Consider the following 23,772-nt stretch of genomic DNA (forward strand, 5'->3'; position numbering starts at 1 on the left):
AAGCAACAGCTGGCGGAGGGGCCAGGGGTGCGTGGCCAGGGCAAGGAGCAGGATCTGCTCACCGGACTGAGCTGCCCGCTCCTCGAGGCAGCGAGACTGGCTGGCACAGGGCACCCCCATCAGCCTGGTGCCAAGACAGGACATGACACTTCCTACTGAGACACTCAGTGGTGGCTGTCCTGCAGTGCCCAGGACTGCTCACTGCCCGGCCGAGCCTGTACCAAAGGGGGAAGCCAAGGGCAGGTGACCAAGGACGGGTCGAGCTGTGAGAGGGGCTGCAGTGGTGCGGGCAACTGGGGGACACAGCTGGGAGCGGTGGGGGGTATGAGCAGGACTGGGGGGGATGAGGTCAGCAGTCACACTGGGAGCTGGATGTTACCTGGTCCCCTGAAATAAAAGCTCTTCCAGACTCTGCCAAACCTTGATGATTTGAACCAAAAGGCCCCTCGCTAACGCTGCTGCGGGCAGCTCTAGCCCAGGTGGCTGCTCTGGCACAGGCTGGAGCTGCAGCCCAGCACTGCGCTCGTCAGAGTGTGGACAATAATTACCTGGCAAGTTCACAGAGCTCAGTGAACGGAGTAGAGCCTTGCGTGGCAAAAAACTCATTTTCTCGCTAACTGGTATAGGCACCCTGCCCTGCGCCCCAAGGGGGCTGAGGCAGCAAGGTGCGACCTCATCACTGACGAGGGGCTGGAAACCCCCCACAGCACCTGAGCTCAGGCATGTCGCCGGGTTGGTTGGCTGTTGCTGCGTGGGGTCCCCACTGTCAGCCCTGCAAGCACTGCTGCCCTTTGTGGACAGTCACTGCTGCTTTCCTGCCTGGCAGCGCAGCAGGAGGGAGGTTTTCCCTGTCTGCACTGGGAAGGAATCAGTGCTGCCAACCTGACTTCAGCCCCGGGCAGCGGGGAGGGGGGTCTCTGACAGCTGCTGCCCCTCAGGGCTGCTGGAAACACCCCTGCAAGGGCTGCAGCCGGGGGCAGGGGATTTGGCACGGGCTGAGGAGGCACAGCCTGCGGAGAGGGATGCTACAAGGGCTCGGCCGTGCCCAGCCAGGCTCTGGCAAGTGCTGCGGCCCCCGTGTGCCCCCAGCCCTGGCTCCCCAGGGTGCAGGAGTGCGGCGAGGTGGCCGGGCACATGCTGGCGGTGCCGAGCATGTCTCTGCGCCCCGGGATGCCCCGTGCTGCGGGTGATGTGCTGGGCTCTGGGCACCTCATGCCTGCAGCAACTTCTCTTCCCTGGGGCCGAGCAGGAGCTGCCCGTTCCCGGGCCCGGGAAAGGCAGAGGGTCTCCCCGTGCTTTGGGGGGGGGGCCCTCAGGACCCCGCTCTGCAGCCCCCCTCTCCCCCGGGGCCCCCTGCCTGCACTCCCCAGGCAGGGAAGGAGCATCCCCAGGGCTGCCCGTGCGCGAAGGGGCAGCGGGGCTGCAGGGAGCCGCACCGACCCCCGGCACCGACCCGCTGCAGCCCGGCGGGGGGGGGGGGGGGGGGGGCGGGGGACCCCGCTGCCCCAGCTCTCCCCCAGGACGGGCCTGACCCGGTCCTAGCGGGGCTCCGGCCCCGGCCCCGGCCGAGCATCCGCCTCCCGCTCCGCGTTGCCAGGCCAACGCCGCGGAGGATGCCGGCAGCCCCTGCGCCAAGGCTGCTGCCTCCGCAGCGTGGCGGGCAGCGCGCCCCACGCCTCTCCATGGGGCGCACGGCACCGCCGGCACCCTGCCTGCCTCCGCGGACGGGGCCGCGGGGCCGGGGACCGACCCACGGCCGCGTCCCACCCAGGAGCCCCGGCGTGGACCGCAGGTACCGCGGCGGCGGGCGGGGGGGGGGGGGGGGGGGGCGGGCTGGGAGCCTGCTGGTCCCGCTGCCCGGGGGCGGGGAGGGGGGTGTGTGTGCAGGGCAGGGGGTCCCTGAAGCCGGCGGAGCCCGGTGTCCGGAGCCAGCCCTGCCCCGAGGCCCCGGGGAACCTCCGCGCACGGGGGAGGGACAAGCTGCCCCCGGGACGCGGGCCCCCACCCTGCAGCCGGTCCCGTTGGGAAAGCTGTCTCCCTCCCACCCAGGCACGGGCGCCGGGATGGGGGCGAGTCCCAGCGCTGGCGGGCACCAGCCGGTGGGTACAGCCGGGCCTGCCCGGGGAGGCGGCTGCTGCCGGTGCCCCGCTCCGCCACGGAGCCCCAGGGGGGCTGAGCCGGCCCCGGCCCGTGGGGTGCAGCAAGGCCCGGGAACCTGCCCCCCGAGCCCTCGCTCACGGCGGCTTCCCGCTCCCCCCTCCCAGCCCGGAGAGCCCCCAGCCAGCCCTCCGGGAGCATGGCCCAGCAGGACGGAGAGCGGGGGCCTCAGCCGATGGCACTCGCGGCCCCCGAGCTGGAGTGCAAGATCTGCTACAGCCGCTACGACGCCCGCGCCCGCAGACCCAAGCTGCTCCGCTGCGGCCACCGCCTCTGTGCCAAGTGCCTGCGCAAGATGGTGGCGCTGGGAGATGCGTCCCCCCGCCAGCTCCGCTGCCCCTTCTGCCGCCGGCACAGCCCGGTGCCCGGTGGGGACGTGCAGCAGCTGCAGGACGACGGCGAGGCGCTGGCACTGCTGACGGGCCGTGAGCGGGCCAAGAAGCGGGGTCCCCCCCGGTCTCCCGAGGTCCTCCTCTGCCCCAGCGTGCTGGAGCCCGCGCCCGGCCCCGACTGCCTGGTCGTCACCATCCTGGAGGTGCCGGAGGACGTGGCCCCGCCGGAGGGCCTGGGCGGGCTGGAGGTGGTGCGGCTGTACCGTCCCACCAGCCTGGGCGCGCTGGCCTGCCACGGCCCCGGGCAGAAGTGCCGCTCTTGGGGGTGGCGAGCCGTCCCCCGCTTCATCCTGGGCGTCCTCTGCCTCCTCTACTTCAGCTCCCTGCCCTTCGGCATCTACCTCCTGCTCATTGAGCACCACAGCCTGGGCATCGTCCTGGTCAGCCTCGTGCCCTCCACCCTCCTCCTCTGCATCATCTACAGCCTCTGCCAGTGTCTGTGCCGGGAGGTCTTTGGGTTCCCCCACTCCTGACCCTGCATGGCTGAGCCCTGTGCCCGCCAGGAAGGCTTTGGGCTCCTTGGAGCGTTGTCCCTTGGGTATGGGTGTTCCCCGACCCACAGCTGACCCATGGCGTGGAGGTCTGTCTGGACTACGGGGAGATGCTCAGCGCATGTTGCCTTCCCTTGCAGAACAGTGCGGGCTTTGCCAAGTGGGAGCCCACGCTGGAGCGGCTGCAGGAGCTCATTGCAGCCTACAAGCATTCAGGCCGGACCCTTAGCTCCTCGTCCTCCTCCTCCTCCAGAGCAGAGAAAGAGCAGGAGCTGGGCAGAGAGCAAAACAGCAACTGGGACCCTAATCCCAACTAAGGAAGCACGAGTGCTCGGCGCCTGAGCGCCGTGGCTGGAGGGGCCCCGGCAGCTGGCCGCAGCCCGGCGCTGGCAGGAGAAGGACGGGCAGAGCCCGGGGGCTCCTGCAGCTGGACTGGCACCAGCACAGCTCCGTGTCCATAGTGTAAATAGTTCTGTCCGTGGCGCCCGTGCTCCTTGCAGGGCTGCTCCCATCGCATCCGTGTTTCTTTCCCACATGTGTGAGTCCCGTGTTTGCCGACGCTGTGTATAGGGGAGGAGCGGAGAAGAGGAGTTTCTTTGGTGTGTAAAGACGTCTTTGCAGCTGTTTTGTAGTCGTTGTGGTTTTTACGCGGAGCCTCCGGGCTTTATTTAACCTCCTTGGGTTTTGTTTTGTAAGGATTAATTTAACACCGCTAACCATTTTATTACTTTTATCAAGAAGAGCAAAGTCTATTTTTGATTTCTGTTTCCTAGTTCTTCGGAACATTAAAAGCTGGCATACAGCTCTGCCCCGTGTCCCTGCATTCCCGGGACTCCTGGTCCGCTCTCCCCTCCCCAGCCAGCTCCCCTGGCCCCTCTTGTCACCCTGGGGCTGTGCAGAGCCACCTGCAGGAGCCCGACCCCAGGGGACGGGGGGGAGCCCAGCAGGTCTGAGCCCAGACCCGGCAGCCGATGTCCTGTTCAGTGAGCGGATGGGCGCTGCCGCTCCTTCCCACGGCCCTCGTGTGCGATGTCCTCCTGCGGGTCCCCGTCAATGTGTGTCCGTGTCCCTCCCTGTGCCACCCCATGGCACAGCGCTGTGACGGCCATCCCAGCCCTGCACCCCACATGTGAGCCCACCCCACACATGACCGTGGATGTCCAGGAAGGGGAAAGGGGAGGAGGTGTCAAGAAGGAACCAAATCACCTGGAAATGCTGCAGCTCTTCCTCTGCCGAACAGGGGGATCCCCCTTGGGGACCACAGCCGGTGGTGGGGCTGGTGAACCCCCGCAGCCTGGCTGGGTGTGCAGGAGGGTCCCACTTCGGGTGGCATGGGCATGTTGTCATCGGGCAGATGGGGCTGGGCAAGGGGCAGCCCGAGGGGCTTGGGGCAGGCTCTGTGCTGCTCCCTGGGAGTAGTGGAGCTGCCCGCAGCAACACTGGCAGTGCAGATGCCCGCATCCCTGCCAGCATCCCCGCTGACACCACTGCATCCCCACCGGCATCCGCCCTGGCATCCCCCCCGCAGACAGGCAACGCCAGGAGGCCCAAGACAGTCACATTTATTAGTGCTCCATGTCCCTCCCTGCCCACACCTCCTGCTCTCCTCGTCTGGGCAGGTGCCGAATCCCGTGGCTGTCTGTCCTGCCCTGCCCAGCCATGGGGCTGTCCCCTCCCCACAGCCACAGCCCCCACCTGACCCCTGGGGTCAGAGCATGACAGCCCCAGCCCTACCCCTGCTCCAGCACCGCCGGCACCCCCGGGGGGCACCCACTCTCAGTGGGGGCAGATGCCAGCATCGCTGCCACGCTCCAGATCTTGGGTTTTTGGGGCTGCTTGCCCTGCCCAGGGCCTGAACCCCGCTCAGGGCTGCCCCTGCACCCGTCCCGCATGGGGCTGGGGCCAGAGGGGGCACTTGGCGGGGTGCCCTCGCCCTCGCTGTCCTCGCCGTCCGAGGCACCGCGCAGTGCCCAGCCAGCCTTATTCTCCTTCTTGAGGCGCCGGCGGGCATTGGCAAACCACGTGGAGACTTGGGTGAGGCTCATCCGGCTGACCACGGCCAGCATCACCTTCTCCCCCTTGCTGGGGTAGGGGTTCCTGGGGTGCCGTGCCAGCCAGGCCTTCAGCGCTCCGGTGCTCTCCCTCGCCGCCACCTTCACCCGCCCCGGCTCCGTGGGCAGCCCTAGCGGCACCTCGTAGGCTGGTGAGACCTGGAGGGGGCAGAGGGGTGTCAGGGCAGGACGGGGTGGGGGGCACCTGCAGCCAGAGGAGAGGGGCTGGGGGATATGGGGGCTCAGCCCTTCGTGCATGTCATGGGAGAGGGCAGAGCTGGGTCCTGCCCATCCTTGCCCTCTCCCGTGCCCAGCACTGAGCACTCCAAATAGCCGAGGTGCAGGACGGTGCAGAGGGATGTTGGGGGAGTGCAGGGGGCCCAGGACAGCAGCTCCCCAGCCCCGACCCGAACCACCCCACACAGGCCCAGCCCGGTCCCAGGAGAGGGGGGGTGTCCCACGTTCCAGCCCCCACGAGCTGCCATGCGGCACTTACCGAGGGCGCCAGGAAGCTTAGGGGGGGCGGCAGCAGGCTGTAGCTGGCCAGCACGGGGCAGGGGCATGGGCAGGGCAGTAGGGCTTGGGGGGGTCCTTGCAGGGCCCCCCACGGCACCCCGCAGCCCCCCAGCTCTCGGCCTGGACTCCCCTCGCCCTGAGGAGCTGCCATGCTGCAGGGAGAGGAGCCGGGGAGCTGCTCCCGGGTGTTTTATAGCTGCCGGGGTCTGCGGTGACTGACAGCTGATTAGGGGGTATTAGCACCCACGAGAGTGGCAGCAGGGATCTGGGGCAGCTGATTCCTCCCCCTCCCCAGCTAGTGTCGGGCACGGACTGGCATGGAGCATCCTCCCTGCCTGCCTACCACCAGCCAGGATGTGGCCAGGACCGCACACCAGGACCCCCCGCTGGCCCCCCAACCCTACGTGGCCCCAGCACAGCCCACAGGGATGGGGTGCAGTGGCACCAGGGCTGGTGCACGGGGGCCCATGTGAGCCCCATGGCCACAGGGATGCAGTGCACATGGGGACACACATGGGACACAGCACAGCCAGGGCTTTATCATGGTGCCAAGAACCGTCAGTCCCCGTTCTTGGCCCCAGCCCTGACCTGGCCCCAGGGCAGGGTTTGGCAGAGCCCCCCGTGCCACAGCAGGCCGGGTCATAGGGCCAGAGGCCAGCAGGAAAACCTTTGCACGGCCCAGTAGGGCTTGAGCTGTGCGAGGTGCTGCCCTGGAGTCTGCTCCTCCTCTGGCTTGGCCAGGTCCTCGCCCAAGCCCCAGTGCCGCCATGTCTGCAGCTGGATTCCCCGCTCCAGGTGGATGAAGGGCAAGGGGCCCCGCAGCCCCAGGGACCCTTTGCCTGGGTGGGCACTCAGCCCTGCAGGCACCGGGGCATTCCTGCCTGCTGACAGAGCAGGGGCAGGCAGGGCAGCGGTGGGCAGCTGCACAAGGGGACCCAACAGCCCACGACCCCCTGAGCCGCCCGGCTCCTGCTGCTCTGCCTCCCGCTCAGACTGGGATTATCCCACAGGTTGTATCCATCATTAAATACCGACTAATAACACTCTCAAGATATTAAATATGTAACAAACCCGCTTAGCGCTGGCCGGGGACGGGAAGAGGAAGGTCACTGGTACTAATGAGCCCTGACGCGTGTCCAGGCTCCCTGCAGGTCCCCAGTGATAGCAGAAGGTCCCAGGGCCGAGGTGCCAGTGCTGAGGGGCCCCGAGCTCCCACAGCCCCACTGTGCCCCATGGCCAGAGCCCCAGCAGCACCCGGAGCTCCCCGTGTGCAGCGGCCAGGAGCTCTGATCCCATCCATCCCAAACCCAACCCTACCTCGGGTTGGTCCTGTGCTCTTGTCAGCCCCAGGCGTGGAAGCCACCAGCCAGGAGGGGATGGCAGGGCTGGATGGCACCAGCCCTGGCCATGACCCTGCAGCAGCCCCGTAACCTTGTCCCCACAGGACTCCTGAGCCCTAATCAGTGCCGCGGCAGCACCGCAGATCCGCTTTATTAGATAATGGGGCAGTAATCTAGGAAAGCGCCTGCGGATTGCTGCGGCGTGCCTTAACCCTGCGCAGCACAGCTGGAGAGGGAGGGCCACGGCCAGCCATCGATGTGGCGGATGGACACAGCTGGATGCTGACCGAGCCACGGCCAGACAAGCACAGCCGCATGCCGGCACAACTGGGCATGGACAAGGCAGCAGGCAGACGTGAAGGTAGCGGAATACAGCCACAGCCAGGACAGAGCCACAACCAACTGCAGCCGATGCTGCTTGCCCAGGGGAAGTACGGGGCCACCCACTCCCCACTCCCCCAGCTAGGCAGGTCAAGGGGTCCAGTCCACAGCAGCCCCAGTGCCCAGGCAGGCTGCTACCTGCAACCCTGAGGCAGGGGACAAGCAGTGGGCTCCCTGGAGCCAGTGGGCACCCCCAGCAGGCGGGGCCAGGAGGCTGCTGCTGTCATTTTGGGCAGAGCAGGCTCTGTGTTCCCCATACAAGGTCTAGTGAGGTCCCTGTCCTCTGCATGAGCCGGAGGGGGAGTGCGGCCGAGAGCCCAGTGATCACTCTGCACCAGTCCCGCAGCTATGGGGCTCCAGCCTCACAGAAGCTCTTGCTGGAGTTGGGTGGTTCTAGGTCTTTTTCCCCTCCGCAGATAATCAGTTTAATGCAAAAGCATAGAACTAAAACTCTGAGATTAGCTGTTATAATCACATGTAAATACTTCCAGACAATCCGCTCAGGGAGGGGCAGTGTGTGTAGTTTGGGACAGAGTTACACGGGATTTAGGCTGTTTACCACTCGATTAATTTCATGACTCCAGCCCCAAGCCCACCACTGTACCAGCTGCCCGGCTCACTTCCCAGGAGTCAAGGTCACTCAGGCAGGAGGAAGCCAATAGCAGAGGGCAGCCGCATCTGCCAGCAGCAACCTGCCCGGCCCCAGTGCCAGGCTCTGGGATCCCTGTGGCCCAGTCCTGGAGGAGGCAGAGGGAAGGCTGGGCCTCCCCGGCCCAGCTGGCTAGGTGTAGGACCACAGATGCTGCAGGCAGATGCATACGCAGGTTTCAATCCCTTTTTATTCATAAGCATAGTCAAAGCTTGAGAATGTCAGAATCGATCCCCTCCCACAACCACCTACAAACCAACTCCAGAGTCCATCCCTCTTCAGAAGAAAAATAAAACATCTTCCGCCTATGCTCCTTCCTACCCTGGGTTCCTCCAGTCCAAAGCCCTACTGCTGCCTGCCCGCAGGCCGGAGAAGCCAAGGGAGGGACGGCTGCCCTCATGCCAGGACCGCACACCCCACAGCTGCAGAGCGGGGAGCACATGGCTGCGGCTGCACACACACCTCTCGTACCGTACTGTGCGGCTGCGCTCTCTCCCAGGATCCTTGCGTGCTAGGCAGACGTCGATCCGAGTTTGGCCCACACAGACATGATTCAGGAAAAGGGATTTCAGACCATCAAGTGCAACAGGCAAAGAGACCGTCCACATGAGAGCGCTGCCACTGCGCAGCCTGCCTCAGCGCCTCAGCTGCAGGGCAGTCTCTGCTGGAGACAGCTGCCTGTGCCGGAGAGGATGCACAGGACCCTCATGGCACACGGCCAAGCGGCAGCATGCCCCGGCCGTGGCATGCTCAGACACGTCCCTCGTAGCCCCGAAGCAATAAGGCAACTGCTGGCTGAGGAGGCTCCTGCCCGATACAGCTGTCCTGCTCAGCACGGATGTCCCAGCGCCAGCCGGGCCCGGCCCCGGTGCTAGTCCGCCAGCGTGATGACGTCATAGTGGATCCCCTGCTGCAGCTGCTGGATCTGCTCGGCCGTCGCCTCAGCAGTGAACACACCCTGCGCCTGGGCCATCGCAGCATCAGCCACTGCTGCAGAGGAGAGGGGGGGGTCAGTGTCTCCTCGTGTCCAAGGGCGGGAAAGAGCAGGCAGCTGCGCAGGGCCCCCCTCCGTGGGGAACGGGCAGGAGTACAAGAGCACAAGGGCCACCATGCCTTGTGCCGGGCTTCAGCAGGTAGCTTAGCTCCCATTAACTCTGCAAACACGTCAGGGTGTCTCCACCCTGTGGAAGCTGCTGCAACTCCCAGCACAGCAACTCATGTCCGAGGGAAGGGAGCTGATACTATTCCAGAATGGATGTCCTGGGACCAGCGAAGATCTCCCCTCAGACACCAAGGCTCGCCCCTTCCCAGAATTACAGGGTGGCAGGCAGTAAGGTGGCAACCTAGCCTCGCCACCCCCAGACCTTCTGCCAAGGACTCCTGCGCAGCTGCCTTGCTGGCTACAGCAAACGAGCAGCCTCTGCAGGCAGAGCTGGGCTGAGACCATGGTATCTCAGTGGCTGCTTACAGGCATTGCAAACTGCCCAGCAGGACTGGCACCCTGAGACCCGGAGGGAGACAGGACTGCCAGAGCTATGCCAGAGCTCAGCCCTGGGGCCCTGGTCCTACCTGAGACTGCCGAGTGTGCAGCTGCCTCCAGCTGTGCCTGGGTGACAAGCTGCTGCTCAGGTGAGACAGGCATGTACTGGATCTGCATGGAGGAGAGAACAGGAGAGTCTGGGAGGGGCAGGGTCCCTCCTGGAGTGCTGCTCTGGCCACAGTTGCTGCAGCAAATCACCAACCCGCATGTACCTTCTATTTCACATCCCTCCCTCCCTCCATCTCCACCCATTTGCTCAGAGCCCATCTCATGGCAGTCCCATCAGCTCCAACCACTGTGTCTGGCCCTTTACCTGCGGCTCCTGGAGGAACTGGCTGCCCTGCTCGTACTGGATGTGGGTGATCTGACCATCCTGTACCTGGGGACAAGAGCTGCAGTGAGGCTGTGTCAGGGCTAGTGGGCGTCCCTGCCTCCGAACAAAGCTGTGACTTGAACAGAGCAAGCCACAGGGCACAGGAAGCCCAGCCCCACACACGGCACCCTCATGAGCCCCATCCACCACGCAAAGGGAGCAGACAGCCTGAAGCTTACCTGGATGTGATGTCCTTCTGGGACAACAACATACTCATGGGGAAGCAAGTGCTGTACGCCATCCTGGGCAATGATGTACTGAACCTGCAAACACAGGGATTCAGACCCAAAAACATCACCGCTGCCCATCCCCTACACCACAACAGGGCTGGTTCTTGACTGGCTTCTGTGCCTGTTTCCACCCCGCCTCTCCCCACTGCCCCCAGCTCTCCCTGCTCCAGCTGCACAGAACCTTTTGGGTTTTGGGAGATGCTTCTCCCTCACCTGGTTGTCAGAGGTCACTAAGTGCTGTACTGTCTGTCCATCGGCAGTTGTGATCTCCTGGATGTAAGTAGCCTCCTCCTGCAGGTCAGCAAGCGCCCAGTGCTGTCAGTGGGGGTGGGCCTGACCACAAGCCCTCTGAGAGGAGGGAACCCACGCAACTCGTGGGGAGCAGCCACACAGGGTGGGAGGATGAGACCGACGGGCCCAACTCACCTGGCTTGCGACGCTCTGCTCCTGTGCGACAATGATGTGCTCCTGCCCCAGAGCCTGCTGCAGCCGCTCAGGAGCCAGCACTGCCTGGCCAGACTGCAGAGCCGCTGGAATGCAGAGAAAGCCAATGCGGATACTGTTGGGGCTGCGGCCGGCCCCTGCCAGGTGCCCACCCCAACAAGGAGCACAGGACAGTCTCAGCTCTGCTCACAGAAGGTCAGAAACTAAACCAAACTCTCCCAACATGAAGGAAACCAGAGGTCACTGTGGGCAAAACACAACCTCCACATCAGACTGTGAATTCCGCTTCCCATTTCAGCCATGAGCTGCTCACAGCACCACTGCTCCTGCAACGTACTGATCTATTGGGACCTGCTTGGAGCAAACACTGGACCCCTAGTTCTGCACAGAACCACAACAGTCAGCACCTCATCGGGAGTGCCCCCTTCACCCAGTCCCCTTATCTTTGCACCCACCAAGTCCTGCCACCATTGGCAATCCTAATCCTCAGCAGGAATCTCCTGGCCCTGACCCATCTCAGCCCTGCTCATCCCCCAAGCTGGGTGAATCCCCGCACAGGGCTCTGGCCACAGGAAACCCACAAACCACCCCTAGTCACAAGGACACATCTTACTCTGCAGGGTGGCCAGCGTGTCCTCATCACTGTTCAGGATGATGGTCTGCTGAGCAGCGGCTGCAGGCCCCCCTGGCCTTTTCCCCTCCGAGCTGTGCAAACGCTGCATGTGGAACTTGAGGTGCCCATTACGGTTGAACCTACAGAAGGAACAGAGTGAGGTGGAGTTCACCACAGGCAGCGCAGGGCCTCTGTGCTCTCTGCAGAGACCGAGGCCACGAGCACCACAAGCACATCCTAGAACACGGCCCATCCCCGCTCCCAAAACACCTCCGTCAGGCCCAAGTACTGAACCTCCCCATGCAGAAGTTCCTTGGAGACAAAGCTGGGTCCACCTGCAGCAGGAATCCCCACCTCTAACAGGGGACTGCTCCCGGGGTAGGGCCAGCACAGCCAGCTCTTTGCCAATATCCTATCTCCTCTTGAGCCTTAAAGAGCTCTACAGGATCTCTTGATGCAGCCACAACCTAGCAAGCTTCACTCACCTCTGCCCACAGATCTGGCAGGCAAAGGGTTTCTCGTTGGTGTGCGTCAGCATGTGCCTGCGCAGGTCCTTCTTGTTCTTGGAGGCAAAGCTGCAGTGGGTGCACTTGTGTGGCCGAAGGCTGGCATGCTGCACCATGTGGCTCTGCGGGCAGAAGGAGAAGCGCAGGGTCAGAAAGCCCCCATTTCTCCAAACGTTTCTTGTTCCCAGGGCTGCTCTGTGCCAGGGAACCTACCCGAACCTCTGGCCAGAGGGCTGCAGTGAATGGACAGTCAGGACACTTGAAGGTGCTGGGCCCAATGTGGGCTCTCTTGTGACTCTCCATTTCCGCTCTCCCTGTGAACATGGCTGTGCAAATCTTGCATGAAAACTTTTTGGCTGTGGAAATCTTGCACGAGAGCTTCTTGGCTGTGGAAACCTTGCATGAGAGCTTCTTGGCCATGCCTTGGAGTGCAGGCCACTTGACCTTTGGGGATGAGAATTCCTGTCCCTCGGAGGCTGGAGATAAAGACGAGTCCTTCTGGAGCTGCCTGGTGACACACTGCACCAGGGGCCACTTGACGCTGGCAGGCTGTGCCTCCTGGCCCTCCGCAGGCGAGGAAAAGGCAGCGTCCCCGCTGAGGGGCTGAGAGAGAAACACCCAGTCACACCTGCTCACACTGCTGCCCAAGACGGGGAGAAAGCTCAGCTACTTACCTCAATGTGATGGAACTGGCTCCCTGGAATGCCGGACGACATGATATAGTGATTGTTATGCTCCTTCAGAGCCTCCTCTGTCATCACAGCTTCACTCACCACAACCGCGTGGGAGGTCTCCGCAGGGCTCTCCTCTTCACTGCTGGAGAGGACAGGGTCAGGGAGGATCTGCCTCGTCCACCTCACCACTAAAGCCTCCTCATTTGAGGTCAGAAATCTCCCCACTCCTCTCATACAGCTGACCTGTACAGCGTGCCTGGAGCCTGAACCTCCTCACTGATGGGTGTGATGATGCTGTACTCTGTCGTCCCGCCAAAGGGGATAGTGATCTGCTGTAGTTCTGAGCCACCCAAGGTCGCCTCCTCGTAAGACTCCTGCACCAGCGTCTCCCCAGGCTCTGCCATGTGCAGCGTCACCAACTTCTGCTGCTGCTGCTCCTCCTCAGTCTCTGCCCCCTCCTCCTGTGCCTGTGGCTCACAGGGGGCCTGCGCCTCTCCTGAGTCACCTGGCTTCACCACTGCCACCTGCAGAGGGGACAGCAGCTCAGCCAGAGGAAGGCAAGACACCCCTGAAGTGGAACAGGGCTAGGCACTGTGGAAAGACTGTGGAGGGCTGGGAAGCCTCCCCCGCTGCCACCTCCTGGCAGGCACAGTACCCGCCCCCCCCCCCCCAACCCCCTCAGGCCTCCTCACCTGCAGCGAGCCCGTGGCCAGCTCCCGCTGAGTGCTCATGTTCAGCAGGAGATCCAGGGCGGTCTGTGTGGCCAGTTCTGCTGATCCAGCCACATCTGTCAGGGTCAGAAGGGGAGGGTCAGTGTCCTGGTTTTGGCTGGGAGAGCTACTTGTCTTCCTAGTAGCTGGTATAGTGCCATATTTTGAGTTTGGTATATCAATACCAAACACACTGATGTTTTCAGTTGTTGTTAAGTAACGTTTAGTCTAAAGTCAAGGATTTTTCAGCTTCTCATGCCCAGCCAGCAAGAAGGCTGGAGGGGCACAAGAAGTTGGGAGGGGACACAGCCAGGACAGCTGACCCAAACTGGCTAATGGGGTACTCCATTACATGTGACGTCATGCCCAGTATATAACCTGGGGGTGGAGGGAATCACTACTTGGGAACTAACTGGGTGTTGGTCAGCGGGTGGTGGGCAATTGCATTCTGCATCACTTGTATATTCCAATCCTATTATTATTATTTTATTTTTGTTATTATGATCATTATTATTTTATTCTTTTATGTTCTATTAAACTGTTCTTATCTCAACCTACGAGTTTTACTTTTTTTTCCTCTCCACTGGGGGAAGGGGGCATGGAGTGAGTGAGTGGCTGCATGGTGTTTAGTTACTGGCTGGGGTTAAACCATGACAGTCAGGCACGCGCTGGCTCACCTCCTCCCCATGCCCTCTCTTTGCTGGGACCTGACTCACCTTGTTCGTAAATGATGGTGGCCCCTCCCAGGGAATCCTGCGAGAGGATGGGGGGCTCTGCTCCTGGGACAGTCTGGACCGCGTGGTAGGTGACAGGGCCAAGAGGTGCCTGTGTAAGAGAGAGAGCTGACAGCGCGGTCGGAGCCAGTGAGCACCAGGAGGAGCTGGGGTGCAGGCAACGGCACTCACCGGTGGACTTGCCTCTGGCTCAGCTGGGGCCTGCACCTGGCTGTGCTGCTGCTTCAGCTCCTCGATCTGCTGTAGGGTGAAGAAGGGGCGGCGGCGGCAGGGCGGCTCCTCGGGGTGCCTCTGTGCCCACTCCTCAAAGGAGTCAGGATGGCGGCAGTGCACGTGGAGGCGCAGGTTCTTCTTGTGCTTGGTGGTGAAGTGACAGAACTCGCAAGCAAATGGCTTCCCTCCTGTGGGACACAGGAGGTGGGAGTTAAGCAGCAGTTCCCTGAGGGACGGCAGGGAGAGCAGACAGGCTCTGACTGCCTCCTGGAGAAGCAGGGGGTGTAGGACATTGGCGCATGGGACAGGCAGGCAGCTCCTCTCACCTGTGTGCTTGACAGCCATGTGCGACACCAGGAAGTCCTCCCGGAAGGTGGAGTACTTGCAGAAGCTGCACTTGTAGGGCTTGTCGTTCATGTGCGACAGCTGGTGATTCAGCAGGACCTTTTTGTCCTCGCAGACATAGTCACAGAACTCACACTTGAACCTGCCAGCACAAAGCCGCCTGTCACACAGGCAGCAGGGACCTTCTGTCCTCCCCTGTGAGGGGAAGCCAGGACACAGGCTCTACCAGGGCATGCCACAGGCTGTTGCCAGGCTCCTACCTGCGGTTGGCAATCGCCTGGATGTGCGTCAGCAGGTGCATCTTGAAGGTGTAGCGCTTCTTAAAGGACTTTCCGCACTGCAGTGAAACAAAGCAAAGCAGCATTCACCTCCTGTCCAGCCTCACTCATCGCCAGCCCTTCCCCAGGCTGCGTCCCGCCCCTCACCTTGTCACACATGTGGGGTTTCTCCGTGCTGTGTGTCTTCATGTGCTGGGTAAGCCTCTTCTGCATGGGGTAGATACGGTTGCATACGGGGCATGGGAAGGAGTTCAGCTTTGGTGGCTGGAGGGAGAGCACGAAGATAAGCTCACATGGGAGGGGCTCATCAGTTTCCTTACCCTCTCCCCACTGCAGGACCTGGGCTGCCTTTCCTCAGGTGATCCAGAAACACTGCCTTCAACAAGGCACCAAGAATTTGCGGAAAAACCAGACATGCCTCTTCCTATATAACAGTGCTGAGAGACAAGACAACAGGGTACCCAAACTCACCGGATCAGCTCTCTTCTTCCTGAAAAAGAAAGAAGAAAACCCCCTCATGTCAGCCACATCCCAAGTCTGAGCTCCCTTGTACCCAGACACCAAAACTGCCTGTTTTGGAAAGGGCCAGAGGTCAGGGGAAGGGGCAGCCATGGCTGCCCTCCCAAGGCAGGAAGAACAGTGTTAGTGTCATTCAGCCACGCTGTACCTCCCTTACCTATCCCGGCTGTGCACTGTGGAGTGCCGGATGACATCCTTCTTGTACACGCTGGTGTAATTGCACTCCTCGCACTTGTAGGGTTTGCTGCCCACATGGTTGAACATGTGTTCCTGTGAGAAGAATAGTGGGGGCCGTGAGACCTGGGGCTACCAGCCACCCTCACGGGTACAAAAGCGGGACAGACAGTGCTCACCTTGAGGGAGGACCAGCGCCGGGAGCGGTAACTGCACTGAAGACACTTGAAGAGCTGCGGGTCATTGGCCTCGTGCGAGTTGACATGGAAACGCAGATCATCGTGCGTGAGGAAACGTGAGCCACAGATCCGACACAGGTAGGGCCTCATCAGGGGCTTGGGTGACTTGTAGTAGTACCTGCGGAAACAGGATCGGGGCTCAGAGCTGTGGTGGCAAACGGGCTGGACCGGCCCTGGGCACAGGCCAGAGGGCCCAGCGCCGGCTCAACACACACCCCTCACCTGCGCCCCATGTACTTGCGGTATTTCTTGCCCAGGAAGCGGCGGGAGGGCCGCCCTCGCCTCCTGGGGATGACGTCTGCATCCTCAGGGCCGGTGTTGGAGGAAGGGTCCTTGTTCTCGGAATCAGACTGGCTGATGCTGGGCTCGGCCAGGCTCTCGCTGGTCCCGTTCTCCAAGCCAGAGGAACTGGCTGCTTCCGAGTTCTGCAGCTCACGGCTCGGTGTGCTTTGGGATGTCACCAAGGGCTCCACCTCCCCTCCTACTCAACAAAACGCAACACAGCTCTGTCACACACCCTTCTGGCAGGCTCCTGGGAGCTCATCTACAGCTCCCTGCTCCAGCCCAGCATGGGGCTGCTGCCTCCCACTTCCTTCACCTTCAGGCACATCCTGGGGCATGTCCTCCAGACGTGGAAACTTGCGGGGTCTCCCCGGGCGTCGACGTGGCCTCTCCTCGCTGGATGTGGGGACAGTGCGGCTGTACTTGGGCTGTCGCCCACGGGGCTCATCCTCAGCTGGGTTATAGTCACTATCCTCTGGAGGTAAGTAGCCCAAATTGTCAGACAGAGACTGGGAAAAGACTAAGCTATGTAAGATGTGGGGAGGACAACTCCTACCTTCAGGGTCATCAATAGCACCAGCATCCATGATATCATCCTCCTCTTCTTCTTCTGGGACCTCCTCCTCTGCAGTCTTTGGAGCAGACCCCCCCTTTCGTGAACGTCCCTTCTTCAAAGCTAGAGCTGAACCCACTGCCACAGAGAACAGAATGAAAACTCTTTAACTAGACTATATAGTTGAACAGGTCCTTATACTCATACTCCCCACCTTTTCTTCCCCAAAGAGAGCAGAGTCTGTCCGCAGTAAGATAAATTTTCCTCAACCCTTAGCACACACCTGGCTGGAAGTGCCGCTCTTTCATGTGGTTAATTAGCGTTTTCTTGGAGACGCTCTTGTACTGACACATCTTGCACTTGAACTGCTGCACCACCACCACCTCCATCATCTCTTCCAGGGTCTCCATGTCCGGCTGGTCCAGCTCCTCCCCACCATCCACCTCTCGGGCCTGATCTGGCTGCGTGGGCAGCTCCAGCACTTCCAACTGTTCAGAAGGGTCTGAAGGACCGGGCTGGTCAAGGCATGTGGAGGTAGGTCCATCAGCAACAGCTTCTATCGCCAAGCTATTGGCCAGAGCAGAAGTAGCCATCTGGGACACCATGGGGGCACCTGAAACACCAAAATCAGCTCAGCCAAGGAGCAGACCCTCACATGCATCCAAGGCTGCACCCACCCCTGGGGCACAGGGCTGAACATGAGCTCAGTAACAAGCCCCCAACAGTCAGCACATCCCCAGGAACTCTGGTACAGGGACTGTGGCCGATGCACCTGGGATACCCGCTCCAGGCCTCACCCTCACTGAAAAGGCTCAGGGGCAGAGGTAGCCACCGCAGGACACCCCAGAGCATACGCTTACCATCATCGGGCCCCTGCAGAATAAGGTACTGCGTAGTCTCTGCCCCACCATCCTCTGCGCTGGTCACAGCGATGCAGCCTGGGAGGAAGAGGAGAGCAGAGTGGTAACTGCCAGATGTGAGGGCTGTAGAGCCATGGGCTCACTGGGGCTCTCCCAGCTTCAGACATAAATGGGAAGGAGCAAGGAAGGTCTGGCTCCAGGGACAGAGCCTGCCCCAGGCTGCTGGCACTGTGGCTGAAGGAGCAGCCGGACACGGAGGACTGTCCGGCAGCCACGAGCTCCTTGTCAAACCCTCCAGCTGCTGCAGCAAGGCAAGAAGAGTAAACCCCTGCTGACTGAGATGCATACGTATGCATGTACGTATTTCCCCCTCACCTCCCAAGGTCTGGCACAGCAGCAGCTCCCTTCCCTAGCCCCAGCCCCCTGAGCTGTTTGCACGCGGGGCACCCCAGAGGGAGAGTGGGCTGGTCAGCCACACGTGCAAGCAGCTGGGAGCACGCACTCACTCTGGATAATGTCAGGCCCAATTGTGGACTCGATGATTTTGTCGATGGCAGAGCCTAGGTCCGAGGAAGTAGACGCGGTGGAGTCTGACACGATTGTGGCCCCGTCAGTGATGACGCTGGAGTGGACCAGGACTTGTGGGGACTCCGACACCATGATGGACTGGCTCACAGTGGAGACACTGGAGACCAAGGTGGACGGGGCGATGGAGGATGAATCTGGCAGGTAAATCCGAGGAATGGCATCCGTGCTGGAGCTGCTCTCTGACACCTCTTCCTGGTGGGGGAAAAAAAGAAAAAAAAAAAAAAAAAAAAGAGGCCAGGAGAGCTCAGCTGAGAAACCTTTGCCAAGCCAGGCCCTTGGGGGAGCCAGCACATGCCAACGACACCGGTGCATCCCTGCAAAACTGCCAGGAAAGGCATCAGAGCCATTCCTTTGGTATTGCCAAGGACCCCGGACCTCCAGGGCTGCTGTCGCTACCGAGGAGAGTTCTCCTCCTCAGCCCTGCAAGCAGACACCCAACTGGTAGTGTAACAGCACCTGCCGGGCTGGCTCCCGAAGCAGAGTTTGGCAGAAACGTCTAGAGACGCCCTCGGGAACCAGGGCCGCCCCACCTTCCCCATTAGCTCCTACCAAGGAGACCCCGCTGCTGTCGGAGCTCTGGCCCACGCCGGAGTCGTCCGCTCGGGAGAGAGGTCCGGGGGCCGAGGCGGCGTCGCTGCTGTCAGCCGACACGGCCTCCGAGGTCCCGACGCCCAGGCCGCTCTCGGAGGGCTCCTCCCGCGCCGCCTGCGGGGCCGCGTCGCTGCTGCTCTCCACCGCATTCTCCTCCATGCCCGCCCTGCCGGGGCCACCTAGGCTCGACCTGAGGGGGGGAGGCCGCCGCCGCTGCCGTCAGGGCCGCGGCCCGCCGCCCCGGGCGGCCCCGGGGAGGTCCCGGGCCGCCCCTGGGGGCACCCGCGGAGAGACCGGAGCCGCCGCGGCCCCATGCCCAGGGGCAACGGGGGGGTGTCCCGGCCGCCCTGGCGCGGGGCCCCGTCGCCCGCCCGGCGGCTCCGGTCCCGTCATGCCCCGCGGCCCTGCCCGGCCCCCGGCCGCCATCTTTGCCGCGGGGTCCCCCCCCCCCCCGCCGCCTCCGCGCGCGCGCACACGGCGGGGCGGCCCCGGTGCGCCGGGGCGGGGGAAAAGCCGCCGCCGCCGCCGCGGCGGGGCGAGGGGACCCGCCGCCCAGCCGCCCGGCCCGCCCGGCCGCCGGCCCCGCGTCCTCACCCGGCCTGCCGCCGCCCCTCCGCCACTCCGCCGGAGCCGGCATCACGGCGGCCGCCATGCCCCCCCCGCCCTCGCGCCGCGCAGCGGTACGGCCGCGCGGAGCCCCGCGCCGGAACTACTTACCCCGGCGCCCGCCCCACCCGCGGCGCTCGCCGCCGCGGGGACGCGGCTCCTCGCTCCGGCCGCCGCCGCCTCCGCCTCCCGGCACCGAGCGGCGCCGCCCGCCGCCCGCGGGCTGGGGGAGGCCTCGGCGCCCCGACGGGGACTACTTTCTCCGCGGAGGGATCATGAAGATGGAGCCGCGCTTGCGTCATTGCGTCACGAAGCGGCGCCCGGGCCCTGAGCGTCGGCGTCGCGCCGGGTTGCGCCCGTCACGTGACGAGAAGGTGGAAGCGGAAGTGGCCGGGGCCGGGGCTTTGGGCTCAGGGCTCTCGGTCCTACCGCTCCGCTCCGCTCCCCGCCTGGCCTGGCCCGGCCCGGCCCGGCCCGGCCCAGCCGCGCTGGCTGTGCCCTGCAGCTCGGAGTCGGAGCCCCGTCCCGCCGCGGGCGGAGCGGGGGCTCTGCGGTACCGACCAGCACCGGCCCGGCCCTGTCCCGGTGGCGCGTCCCCCAGCCGGACAGCCGCACCCTGAGCGGTGCCGTGCGGCCCCGGCTCCCTTTTCTGTAGCCCACCGTGGGCACGGAGCTCGGCGCGGCTCCTGGTCGCTTCTGCGGACCCAGCTGGGGCTGCCCTTCCCCGGACTAACCCTGGCCAAGCTGCGGGGTCCTCTGCTCTGCCCGTCCCCGCAGGGGGCCGGGAGCCTTGCCGTGTTCAGCCCCGGCGGTCACACGGTCTCAGGCTGTTAAGCGCTTTCCCTCTTGTTCCCCCGTGTGGGAACAGTGCCTGCTGTAGGTTTGCTCTGTCTTATAGAAGCCAGACTGTCCTCTTTTGATAGCAGTTCTGCAGCTGAGCAATAGCCATCTTCCTCTCTTCTCTTGCTAACCAAAACCTGTTGTCCAGGCTGGTTTACACCCTGCTGCAGGTGGCGATGGGCCCCCAGTTTGGCAGGCCTGGGTCCGCTGCTGGCAGCACCTCCAGCGCCTGCGGTCGAGGCAGACAAGCTGGGGGGCTGCACTGCACTAGCCAGGAGCTCCCAGCATGCTGCGGGTAGTGGGGCTTCACCGGCACTTCCTGCCGTGGTGGCGTCCCCCCAGGGATGCACTTGGGAGCCTGCTGCTGCCCCAGCTCTCTGGCAGTGCTGTCTAGTGCGGTGGCGTGCCATCTCCTCCAGCTGAGTTCAACTGTGGACGGAGAGCCTGGGCTCGGCCTCTGCTGGCCGAGGCCCCTGGTCCAGCCAGCCCCTGCTCCGCACTGACGTCTTTAATGATCACCTGGTTTGTGTGGCTCCTTGCTCTCGCCAGTGTTTTCTCATGCTGCAGTGCTCTACTGAGAAAGTCTCTGTCCCAGGTTTTCTCTGGAAGAAAGGCAGCCAGGTTGTGCCTGTGCTCTTTGGAGGCTAGAACGTGTTTGGGCTGAACCTGGCTGCTCAGCCCCAGTGCAAGGGACGTGCTTGCTGAGTGAGGGGGGTCGGGGCTCTGCATCCCGGCCAGGTCTCAGGGCTGCTGGGACTGAATCAGCCCGCAGTGCGGCTCTGTCCGGAGCAGGTCTGGGTGGGGAGTTTTATTGTCTCACTGGCCAGAACGGCCGGTACAGAGCTGGTGCTGACGTGGTGCCAGCTGCGGAAGGACAGACAGTGTCTCATCTGGCACAGGCTGTGAGCACGGAATTAGCCTGCCAGAAATCCGAGCGGACGGGTGTTGGACGAGCGGGGTGGGCTGGATCAGCACTCTGCGTTGTTTGGTGGTGGTGCTTCTGGTCTGGGGTGAGGGGGGCGGTGGCTGGATTCAGCTCCCCTCAGCCCGGGGCTCCTCCGTGGGGCTTTGCAGGTCCCTCGCATCCATCCGGCACCTCCTGCCCCTGGCGAGGCTTTCCAGGGTGCCGTGTGCCCGGTAGAGGCAGCAGAGGAGCTGACGCTGAACTGCCAGCCTGGTGCACATGCATCTTCCGGCTCTTTCTGCAGCTAATTAAATACATTCTTGAAAGGTTTATGCCCTCATCTATCACAGGGAGACAGCATCAGTGAGACCCATCCCTGGGCTGGTGTGAGCTGGGAAGGGGCTGGCTGCACGAGCGCTCCTGCTGCAGCAGTGCTGCCTGACAGTGACTCGGGTGCTGAGTCCCCGCGCACAGCTGGCTGTTGTGATCACCGTCATGCCAGAAGCCGAGAGAGACCGAGGGGTTGGTTTTTTTTCCCCATTACCCCTCTTTAAAGCAACGCTGCGTAGCTCTCCAGTTGCTGCGTGGAAAGTGGAGCTGGGGAGGACGCAGGGGGCTCCTGTGGCTAATGCCCCCTCTCTGAAGTCCTCTCTCCATAGGTCGTGCTGGAGGAGCCTGGCGCTGTCTGTGACCAGCCGTGGGTCTGGCTCTGTCTGTGGGCTTGGGGCGTCCTTGTGCTCCCTGTTGGGGGAAGCTCTGCATTTCTGTTGGAAGTGGGGTTGGAGGAACCCCTGGCAAAAGCTGCCTCGCAGGCAGAGGAAATGGGATGGATTCGTGTTGGACTAGTAGGTGTCCTCTCTTTTTGCCTTCAGTCAGCTGCTGTCTGAGACAAGTGAAGGATTTTCCCAATGGGTGATGGTTCCAGGGCAAAGCACCCTAACCTCTGGGAGCCCCAGGGGCTCGCACGGATCCTCCTGATGTTGGCTCAACTGATGGAAAGTCGCTTAAAGCTTCTCTGTTACCCTGCAGAGATACCCCATGTCCTTTGTCTCAAAGGTTTGTACCAGCAGGAGCTTTGCTGATGGGTAACCTGCTATTTTTAAAAATGCTCCGTGCCCCTGAGCAGGGGCGAGCGGAGAATTTCCAAGCCAGGCAAAGCACAGCTCCCGTGCTCTGCTCTGGAGACACAGCTCCTCTCTGATAATGCTTTGCCATGGCGGCTCCCGTGCCTGAAATCATTTCAGGGCCAAAGAAAACATAAAGAATGTCAGCAAGAGGCTTAAGAGAATCCAAAAATGGATGCGGCACGCATTGGATGTGTGTCCAAATACTTTAGCAGGGGGAGCGCCAGGTTAAAGGCCTTTTGGGAACAGGCTGAGAAGACAACACAAACGCTTGTGCCTGGAGAATAAAGCGATAAGACTCAAGTGGGAAATGAAGCTGATTTTTAACAGGCCGTCCCAGGCGGTGGAAATTTTCCCAGCTCCATGCTCTCCAGCCTGGATATGACGCTTGATCAGAGCTACAGCCAGACAAGCTGCTGCTTGGGGCAGGGCGAGAGCGCGCCGACCTAGCGAGTCTGGTCAGGGTCCTGCTCTTGATGGCACCCCTCGGCCACGTTGGTCTGCCCCGTCCCCGGCAGCGGTTTGTTGGCCACGCTGACTTGCCTCGCTGGCTTGCCCTGCTCCCACAATAGCTTCCCCGTGAGCTAATGGCTTCGGTCAGTGTCCCAGAATAGGTGGCGGCTTGTGCTGAGCACGGTGCCCAAGGCAGTGCCCCTCCAGCCTCCCTGCAACCCGAGCCCCCGGACTTCCACAGTCAGTGATTTTGTCATCCCTGCTGTTTGTTCCTCCTCATTTCCTTTTTTCTTTTTAAAGAAAACATTGCTGGTGATGTTTGCGTAGCTGCAGGGCATTAATCCACATCAACCAGGCTCGTATTTATATCCCACCTGGGAAGGGCAGTTGCATCAGCACATTTTGTAAAACAGTTGAGCAAAACAGCCCTTGCTGCAGGAAATGGGTTTTTCTTCACACCAGATTGCTTCACCACTCAGCTCCTTCCCAGCAACAGTGGCTCCTGAACAAGGCGCCTGGGGCTCTCCCGGGGGATTGCTCCATGCCGGGGTGGCAGCAAGCTGGGATAGCTTCCCGCCGGACACCACTCTGGCCCCTCTGCCGTGTGTTTGGGCCTCGCTGGGCCACCGTCGCTTCTGCGGGGAGCAGCCTCCCTCCGGTGCTGGCTGTTCCTGCTGGGATCTCCACTTCCCAGGGCACTAGCGCGGGTGGGAGTGTCGTAGGATAATGCCCCGTTTTCTGTGGCTGCCAAGGCTGCGGCTGAACCCGTGGCCTCAGCTGTAATGCCACCCTTGGGCTCGGGCAGGACGCTCCCGAGACAGGCAGGAGCCGCTCCCAGCTGCTCCCCAGGGGCTTGGGGGAGCTGACAAAAGCATGTAGTGAGGCCACTTATATCCTCACTTATATCCCCTTGGCAGGAGGCGGCTCGCTGGCCCCGGCTCTGCTCTGCCGGCGGCTGTGCCGTGGGCACGGAGGAGCTCTCCTTGGGGTGAGGTGGCACTGCATGGCCAGGCTGGTTCCGGACAGAGCATGCAGCCCAGCTCCTTGCCGGCACTCCTGCTACCGCTCTGCTGGGTGGTCCTGCCTGCCGGAGGGGGCCATGGTGTCCTCGTGTCCTGCTGCCTGCTGGGCCATCGCTGCCTGCCGTCCTGCATGCAAGCTGGAGCAAAGGCAGTGCCGAGCCATGCTGTACGCTGCCTGTCCTGCGTATCTTATCTTGCGCCCAGGTCGGTGCCATGGCTGCTGTTCCCGCGGGGCTTCGGGACCATCGACGGCCTTTCCAGGATGCGTTTGGAGCTGCTGAAATGCAATCAGCCGTGGCTGCGGCGCTGCCTGGCCCCTCCTTGCCTGCCAGAACGGCGGCTGCTGCTTCTGGTTGGGTTTTTTTTTTCCCCCTTCTGGA

General features: G+C 62.6%; 3 protein-coding genes across 13 annotated transcripts; 1 reads left to right on the forward strand and 2 right to left on the reverse strand.

The window, feature by feature from the left end:
- The first annotated feature begins 1,634 nt into the window (after positions 1-1,634).
- On the forward strand, positions 1,635-3,812 carry LOC126045458 (E3 ubiquitin-protein ligase RNF182-like). The gene is made up of 2 exons (XM_049816639.1): positions 1,635-1,792; positions 2,265-3,812. The coding sequence occupies exon 2, from the start codon at positions 2,297-2,299 to the stop codon at positions 3,020-3,022; it is 726 nt and encodes a 241-aa protein (XP_049672596.1). The 5' UTR covers positions 1,635-1,792; positions 2,265-2,296; the 3' UTR covers positions 3,023-3,812.
- A 782-nt stretch (positions 3,813-4,594) lies between these two features.
- Positions 4,595-5,788, reverse strand: LOC126045498 (iroquois-class homeodomain protein IRX-1-like). The gene is made up of 2 exons (XM_049816734.1): positions 5,588-5,788; positions 4,595-5,250 (listed from the first exon to the last, which is right to left on the reverse strand). Exons 1-2 carry the CDS (start codon positions 5,756-5,758, stop codon positions 4,771-4,773), a joined length of 651 nt encoding a protein of 216 aa, XP_049672691.1. The 5' UTR covers positions 5,759-5,788; the 3' UTR covers positions 4,595-4,770.
- A 2,361-nt stretch (positions 5,789-8,149) lies between these two features.
- ZNF335 (zinc finger protein 335) lies at positions 8,150-19,110 on the reverse strand. 11 transcript variants are annotated; one of them, XM_049816750.1, is made up of 28 exons: positions 19,038-19,110; positions 18,402-18,633; positions 17,771-18,044; positions 17,265-17,342; positions 16,688-17,017; positions 16,408-16,542; positions 16,168-16,326; positions 15,807-16,050; positions 15,510-15,687; positions 15,314-15,426; positions 15,109-15,127; positions 14,785-14,901; positions 14,620-14,696; positions 14,341-14,501; positions 13,973-14,202; positions 13,784-13,892; positions 13,050-13,144; positions 12,601-12,881; positions 12,358-12,499; positions 11,897-12,286; positions 11,663-11,805; positions 11,178-11,317; positions 10,547-10,650; positions 10,334-10,411; positions 10,070-10,153; positions 9,831-9,896; positions 9,547-9,628; positions 8,731-8,967 (listed from the first exon to the last, which is right to left on the reverse strand). In XM_049816750.1, the coding sequence occupies exons 2-28, from the start codon at positions 18,600-18,602 to the stop codon at positions 8,849-8,851; spliced, it is 4,149 nt and encodes a 1,382-aa protein (XP_049672707.1). In that variant the 5' UTR covers positions 18,603-18,633; positions 19,038-19,110; the 3' UTR covers positions 8,731-8,848. The 11 variants fall into 11 exon arrangements, with proteins under 11 accessions (XP_049672697.1, XP_049672700.1, XP_049672702.1 ...); XM_049816740.1 differs by lacking the exon at positions 9,547-9,628 and having other exon boundaries at positions 8,150-8,967; positions 15,792-16,050; XM_049816748.1 differs by lacking the exon at positions 19,038-19,110 and having other exon boundaries at positions 8,731-8,964; positions 15,792-16,050; positions 18,402-18,755.
- Between the last annotated feature and the right edge of the window lie 4,662 nt (positions 19,111-23,772).

This window comes from Accipiter gentilis, chromosome 14 (genome assembly GCF_929443795.1).
Source record: "Accipiter gentilis chromosome 14, bAccGen1.1, whole genome shotgun sequence".
Classification (NCBI taxonomy): domain Eukaryota; kingdom Metazoa; phylum Chordata; class Aves; order Accipitriformes; family Accipitridae; genus Astur; species Astur gentilis.